Source organism: Pterocles gutturalis, unplaced genomic scaffold, assembly GCF_000699245.1.
Source record: "Pterocles gutturalis isolate BGI_N339 unplaced genomic scaffold, ASM69924v1 scaffold5683, whole genome shotgun sequence".
Classification (NCBI taxonomy): Eukaryota; Metazoa; Chordata; class Aves; order Pterocliformes; family Pteroclidae; genus Pterocles; species Pterocles gutturalis.
Window position 1 is genome coordinate 1 of NW_010120336.1, and position 8,054 is coordinate 8,054.

General features: G+C 41.1%; 1 protein-coding gene across 1 annotated transcript in view; it reads left to right on the forward strand.

Annotated features, from left to right (window-relative positions):
- Positions 1 to 6,535: 6,535 nt before the first annotated feature.
- Positions 6,536 to 8,054, forward strand: part of LOC104464217 (nucleolar protein 4-like) — a gene marked incomplete at its 5' end in the record, with an annotated part of 10,401 nt that continues 8,882 nt past the window's right edge. The window contains one exon of the mRNA XM_010076863.1: positions 6,536 to 6,716. Within this exon, the coding sequence (XP_010075165.1) occupies positions 6,536 to 6,716 (181 nt within the window). The remainder of the gene's footprint in view (positions 6,717 to 8,054) is intronic.

Here is an 8,054-nt window from a genome sequence, read left to right on the forward strand (position 1 = left end):
CTTTCTTCTTCTGCCTCCTTGACAGGAGATGGGTATTAAAGACACAGGGTAGAAGGCGCTTTGGGCCACGAAATTTGTCAGAGGGCTGGAGCACCTCCCCTGAGAGGACAGGCTGAGAGAACTGGGGTTGTTCATCCTGGAGAAGAGAAGGCTCCAGGGAGAGCTTATAACAGCCCTCCAGAAGCTGAAGGGGGGCTACAGGAGAGATGGGGAGGGACACTTTATCAGGGAGTGTACTGAGAGGACAAGGGGTAACGGGTATAAGCTGAAAGAGGGTAGATTTAGACTAGACATTAGGAAGAAATTTTTCACTGTGAGGGTGGTGAGGCAGTGGCCCAGGTTGCCCAGAGGAGCTGTGGATGCCCCATCCCTGGAGGAGTTCAAGACCAGGCTGGATGAGGCTTTGAGCAACCTGGGCTAGTGGAGGGTGTCCCTGCCCATGGCAGGGTGTTGGAACTCAGTGATCTTTAAGGTCTCTTCCAACCCAAACCATTCTGTGATTCTGTGATTCAGTGATTTTAGTTGTTAAATTCCCAGGTTACTCAAATTTTCGTGGGAGTGACTAGGAATCTGATCTCAATGCAGAAAGGAGGGGAAGAGTATTGGGGCTGTGAACCACGGCAGGATGAGAGATAACAAGTGATGAAGGGACAGTGAAATTATGAGAAGTGGTTGGATGAGGAAGTGAGTAGCTGAGGCTGGTGATGTGAAGGAAACTGGTCAGATGAATTCAAGAACTAGTGGTGAAAGAGGATCAGACATTACTGGTGGAAAATATTGTGGGTTGAAAACAGGAGCTGCCCTGGCTAATTGTGGAACCTGGCTTTGCTCCCTGTGGGACCGGATTTTGGGGCTTAAGAGACTGACAGAGCTCTGAGGAGGGAGAGAAAATCTCAGATGGGACCTTCAGTTGATGTGACACTGATTAAGTACAAATTCAGGCATCAAGAGACTGTTTTGGAAAGGAGAGATTAGGATTTGCTAGGCAAGAAGACTGAAACTGAGATGAAAGGTAGAAGATGAAACTGGAGAAGCAAGGAGGATGGGATGAGGAGTCAGGGATTTTGAAGAGTATGAAATAAGTCTGAAGAAACCGAGCACAAGGTATACATCAGGTCATGGGCAGGGAAACAGCAGTGATCTCTGGGTGTCTAAGAAGGGGCCACCTTCTGGGCCTTGCAATGGGAGCCAGGAATTCTGTGGCTCATCCTCCTTTAAACACCTTGCTCCATGCAGATGGTGATGGCCGCTTACCCCAGCAGCTGCTTCCCTCTGCAAGAGCTGAGATGGGCAGAGGGCTCCCAGCCCTACAGCCCACTGCAGATTTATCAGGGAGCCCTGAGATGGAACTTCTGAGGTTCTTCCTGTTATTTTAAAAATTAAGTTACACAAAGAGAAGCCCGTTACGCTGTTATGGTTGTAGAACTCAAGCACTTTACGTACTAGGTAATGCTAGTTTAAGGTTGCATTTGTTGCCAGCATCTCACCATCTGAAAAGTGGTGATAAAAGTCCTATCTAACAGGACCATTGTGAGGATTAATTGGGTGTGCTTTGAAAGTGCTACATGGTTTTATCCTGTGTTTATTTTAGTTTTGATTCAAAAATCGTAGAAATAAATTGGTAGGTTCCAAATGAGAGAAATATGTGAAACTTTATCTCCTTTCTTCTAAAGCCATACTACAAGCTACTGAGGAAAAAAAAAAAAAAAAGCACATGAAAGCATGGGGGCTTTTTTCATGTGAATGAATTTTTTTTCCTTTGCTGAAAAAATGGAAGACAATATGCAAATATTGGGTGCCTGGCTTGCCTATCTGTTTGAAGACTAATCTTTGAGTTTTTCTAACTTCAAAGTGGTATTCTAAGAGAACTGTTTATTGACAAGAACAACAAGAAAACCACATTTTTCAGTTTAACATATGAAAAAATGAAGTATCAAGAAACATGAGGCAAAAGTGTGTTTGCCTTTCTGTCTCTTTTCTAATTGAGTGCAAAAAAATCACCTTGACACAGGGGCAGTTGAAAGCTGGCATTCTCAGAGTTGTGAAGTTGTCAGTCTGGTAGACACTGCATTTCATGAAAGCAGTAGTTAAATGCATGTCACCACTGGCATGGGGAACAGGAGGCTGGGACACTGCTGGTGAGCCTCACTCTTTGTACCACAGTTGTGACATTCTGCACTACCATCTGTGTTGCTGTGGATGGTATTTCCTTTTAATTTATTCATTAGCTGCTCAGAATATCAGTCAGAGCAGAGAAGGATTTTTTTAATATACATGTTATGCAATAGTTTATGAAATATTTTCTTAGTATGCACTGTCCTTAGAGGGTTACTTAGTTGCTTCTGTGAATAAAAATAAAATGAAATCAATTTCATCTACCTGCTCCTTTAAAGCAGAAAAATCTGTATTCTCCTAATACAGACCTGTGCATAAAACTGACACATAGATATCTCTGATATATACCGAGTTGAGGATTACAGTATGTACTTCATGCTTCCACTTCTTCAAGTGAAGAGAGAACTTTGTATTTTAGCATGCTTTTATACCTAAAAGGTATTTTTGCATTTCTCTGATTTCCATCATTTTCCAATTTATATGCTCAAGACTTTTAAATTACTTATAGAATCATAGAATCATAGAATGTTTTGGGTTGGAAAGGACCTTAAAGATCATCAAGTTCCAACCCCCCTGCCATGGGCAGGGACACCCTCCACTAGACCAGGTTGCTCAAAGCCTCATCCAGCCTCCAAAATAAATTCAGAAGAGAAATATTGTTAGAAGGATGACTTATTTCCATTGCCATTACAAAATGAAAATGGTATAAGTCAAATTCTGGATGGACAAATTTTTTATCCACCTCTTGTTCATACATTAAAAGTAAACTATAAATAGTTTAAAAATGGCTAGTTAATGCTTCACAGGTTTTATAAATTTGTTATGAATTACAATAGTGTGTGTTCCAGGTAGTTAGGTCAAACATATTAATAAATGATTGATTGTTACTGATTATTATGAAATTAATATTTTTTTAAATAAATTATTAAGCCTTTCCAGTGTAAACAGAATATAGGGGAAAACAAGAAGTGCTGAACAACTAACACAGAATCCTAAAAAATATCAGTTTTGGAACAATGCTATGTTTGTTTACTTTTTACATTAGTTTAAAAGCAAGGGCAATTAAGATGCAAAGAAAGAAGAGAATTAATCTCTGCAGAATAAATCTCAGGTCTACAAAAGTGAAGATGATATTCATGCTCTCTCTCCCAAGCAAAAGAGAGCCTGGCTTCTTTGTCCTTGGTGTGGCTGCAAGGAAAAAAGATACAGTTTTGCCTTTTGAAGTGCAAAACATTCCTGAAAAATGCTTAAATCCCAGGAGAATGTATGAGAGGTAACACCTTACTCCTGGGACCAGGCTAACGGTTCATAATCCTACCAGTAGTGCTGACACTGAAGCCTGCTCAAAAAAACGCTTGTCCAAAATCCTGCCCCGCTTCTGCATTTGGTCATCCTGAAGCACTGAGCTGAGCACTTCAGGGAGGTCCAGATTTCAGGTGTGAAATGTATGGAAACTTATTCATCACTGAGGTACAGGTGATTGGTCTGCTCTATAAAAATATATGCAATATTTAAAGGAAGCCACCTTTCATACAGTGGCCAAGAGATTAGAGCATACATGCAGAACCAGGAGTCTTGGGCTCAGCATCCCCCTCAACCTCTTTCACTCCTCCAAGGAGTAGTTTTGCCACCAGGACCCCTGGGCTACACCCCAAGCTCTGGCCCATGGCACTCCACAGTGTTGCACAGGGCTGAGGTGAGTTTGATACAAAGATCCCCATTTGGCACCACAGTCCCAGCCTCAGATTCCCAACCTCCGAGGAGTTTCTGAATTTTGTGTAAGGGCATAGCTGGAAGGGAGAAGGGCTGGAAGCCTCCCAGGGCAGCCCTTCTCTGAAGGGAGTTGTGCTCCCTTTCTGTTTGCCATCCCAGTAGGCCTCTGAATTGTGCATTTCTTTCCACAGAGTGGCACAGCTTCAGCTACGACTCCCATGGCAGTTTTGCTTTGAGCCTGGTTGCGAGGAAATGGCAGCTCTGAGTTCAGGTCCCCTCCTCACCACAGCTAGAAAAGACCTTGTGTGACAAAGTTTCCACCTCTTCACCCTGTATTGCAACAAGAAGCCAGTACTCTGTCGCCCACTTCTTGGCCACCTGCTCTAAGGTGTGGGCTCGTACACACCAAGGTGCACCAAGCGTCCTTGCTGCGCCCTCTGGCCAGGCTCTGCTTGCTGAGCTCTGCTAGCAGCTCAGTGCATCAGCTGTGCAAGAAACTCATTGTTGGGTTTTCAGTGCACTGACTAGAGGGCCTCTGGAGGACATGTACATTCAGGGACAGCAAATTTGTGGTTCCCAGACAGTCACGATAAGGAGACAGGCCCTGAGATACTCTGCTCAGCTGTAGGAGTTAGTCCCCTTTGCACTGCCCCCCTTGAACACAGTCCAGTCCTTGATAACTGCAGAAGATCCCTTACTGGTCTTCATAAAGATAAGATAGGATTTTGAGGATAAAATGAAGCTCTGAGTGAGTCTATGGCAGGAAGTTTTAGTTTTATCATCTTGTTTTAGATGTAAGGATCCAGAACATCTCAGCCTAGAGAGTGTTAAAGATTTGGATGATAATTTAAGCTTTTCAGCCAAGATAGAACTTTACCATATAACTCATGAATATTTCTCTCCTAGAAAATAATACATTTTCTTTTGCAAGAGATGGTAATGACCTTTGGAGATAAAAGGTAAATTATATTAAAGTTGAATTCCTGGCAAAAATACATTGCAATTTTGGCCCTTCGTCTATTATTACTTAAGAAAATGCATAGGAGACCAGTTTGGCCAACCCTCTTAAAAATGCAAAGCTTTGCCTCAGCTTATACTAGTGCCCAAGGGGCCTCATTCTGATTGTTTATGGAATTAATTATCTGATGGTTCACTGTTCGATATTAAATATTAAAATTTCTGTTAATAATATATATTCCTTCTCCTGAGTCATCTCACTTGTGCCCAAGTCTCTTTAACCAATAAATATCTACAAGACAGCGATATCTTAATCTCAGAAAGGTTGGTAGTGTCTTATTTGAGAGACAGAACCCATGACTGCTCCTAATGCAAGCAGGAAAGCTGCTTCAGAACCCTTTTTGCATCAATACAGAGACTGGACACCATTTGAACTATTTGACCGCTCTGTGCTGATACATACATTCTTTTTTACAAGTAAACATTATAAAAAAGGTTTGAGATACTTTATTTTTTTAATAAATTTGGTATGTTTAGCAACCATAACAGGGTTGTGCAGAAGAGAGAGGCATAAAATATACAAAATCTTACACAAAGATGAGATCACTCTAACAGATACTTTTTCAGTTAACTACTCTGAAAGGTCTGCAAACGTTCTCACCTCTCTTTTTTAAAATACTGATTTTCCATAGATCCATTTTATTTTAAATGACTGAAATATATTTTCATCAGGCCCATTTAAAAGGTCTACAAGTTCAAAGAAACAAAGAAAAATTCCATATACATTTGCAGACTAAATCAGAAATTCTGGCACTCAGGTCTCTGTGGTGGGCTGAGCAGTCACACACTGATAAGTTTTCCTTGTTTCCAAATAGTAAAATTAATTAAATCTTCTCTTAATGCTTTTCTTTTTTTCACCTGTGTCATTACTGAAGTTGCCACAGGGGCATACTGTGATCATGACTGGAAGTGGGGTGCTCTAAGCAGCGGCTACAGTAAGCGTAGATGGGGAAAAATACATTTTCACCTGAAACATGATCTCCTTTAGAGGATAGTTGAAGGGATGTTGTGCTAAATCCTGTTCAACGTTATGTGAACATCTAAGAGGAAAACAGGGAGCATTGAGGGGAACTCATGGTGTGCAAACAGTCTCTGCTCACACACAGGTAACAAATGCTTTCAAGCCATGTTTGTAGAGGCATCCTTACCACTTGGCCCTTGTGTGGATGGGCACTCACTCAGCCCTTGCAAACGTAGGAAATACTTTTTTATTCCATTTCTCTTCTCCCTCTGTCATTTCTGAGGCTGATACATCAAAAGAAGTAGTTGGTGCATTCTGTCTGGGTTTGTCTTGTTGAGAAATATATGATTCTCTGGCTTGGAAGAGTCACTCCTGTACTCAGAAAGTAATGGCTTTTTTCTATCCTTTCCCGCATTATTTCTGGTCAGAATTGGGTTTTGCAGGAGACTGTGAGCTCTTCAGGGTGAGAGGCTGCATCTTCTCCTTTGAGAAACATTACGTTTGGCTTGTGGAGCACAAATAAACAAATATTCTCAGATTTGTAGGAAACCTGTATTCTTGCTTATTTTCTTTTCAGCTGTATTTGGTCAATCAGAAATGCATCTGTGCTTGTTTAACATGAATTATACTTTTGTGAAAGCAGTAGATGTGGAGACTTAACAGTGAAAAAGACCCTCTCATGCAAGGCAAAATGTAACAATAATTCAAAACCTTTCATTGTTTTTGCAGGATGAGGCTGCTCCAGCTGACAAACAGTACAAACAGGAGCCAGCCCAGGTCACTTACTCAACATCAGCTGTTTCCAGCACACAGGAGGTGTTGTACATCAATGGAAATGGGACTTACAGTTACCATAGTTACAGAGGGCTCGGAGGTGGGCTACTAAATCTCAACGATCCTTCTAGCAGTGGTGAGTTTCCTTACAAAATGTGCCTGTGTGTATATGTGCTCATGTGTACGTCTCACCCTGCTGTACAGAAAGCTAGTCCAAGGGGTTCAATATCCATAGGCTATTACCAGATAACGAGCAGGAACACAATCCCACAAACAGCTACTGCTGAGAAAAATACTTGCTCACTGCATGCTAGGCTCCTTTCAGTTTCAAGGAACCAATTCACAATAGGGTGAGACTGAAGCTGACGTCTCTAACAAAGCTGAGTAAAAAAATGCGGGGTTAAATCTTCAGTCCATTTGCATGACTTGATGAGGACCTACCCTGTCATTGTTGTCCTGTCCTATACTCGTAACAAAATGAGGCCATTAGTATCTTTTGTGGCTGGAGATTGAAAACACCAAACTCCATATTTTATAACAAAAATAAATTGATCTAAATTTCTCACATGGTCTCTCTAGTTACTTCAATTTATTGCATATAAGGATCTGTCATAACAAGTATTAAATGAGAAATCAGCACACCTATCTATATGTTTACCTAAAAATGATGCAGATACTTATGTGTCACCATGAGGTTGTGTGCCCCTCTGAAAAAAACAGTGGCATCATTTGTTTAGAAAGCATTCCTTTCTTCCTACATTAGCAAGCATCTGTAACAAAAAAATGTAAGTGAATTTTATTATTTGTTTGAAATAGCCCCCCATATAGACTTCATACAAATTCAGAATGGAGGAAACGGTTTGCCCATGCTAGTAACAAGGGTGTTGTTTGTCTGTCTGTCAGAGACAAGTGATTACTCCGGAAGACTGAAGGTCTCTTGCCTCTAAGAATGGTATTTAAAAAATATTTCAGAGGATGGAGAAATCCCTGGGGTTTCGTCCTGGCTGATCCCTCTTTGGCTGAGGAGAGTGCTGCTTCAGGTAGATGGGCTGACTTAGGCAATTGGTAATTGTTCAGCTACAGCCTCTATTTTCTCCATGCTAAGCAATTTCACAACACTATCAGGGCTGCAGCCTACAAGGAGTTATTGCTAAGTGGTGTCCTGGCAACCTTCAGTCATGTCTGCTTCCTCATTCCCTCACCAAAATCCTCAAAGGTCTGTGAATGATTTGCATTAAGTTTTCAAAAGGCTTTAAAAGGATATTTTAGTTGACAAAAGTCTTTGATATAAGAGAGTGAATGATTATTACAATGGTTTCCGTATGCAGGAAAAACACATCTGAGGTACTGAATAAGATCTCTGATCAAATATTTTTGTAAGAGTAAGACAGGCTGTGGAAATCTGGTTTCTTGGGAAAATCCAGAACTTTATATTGTCTTTTAGATTGTGGCCAGAGAAGGTCCGAGCCAGTTC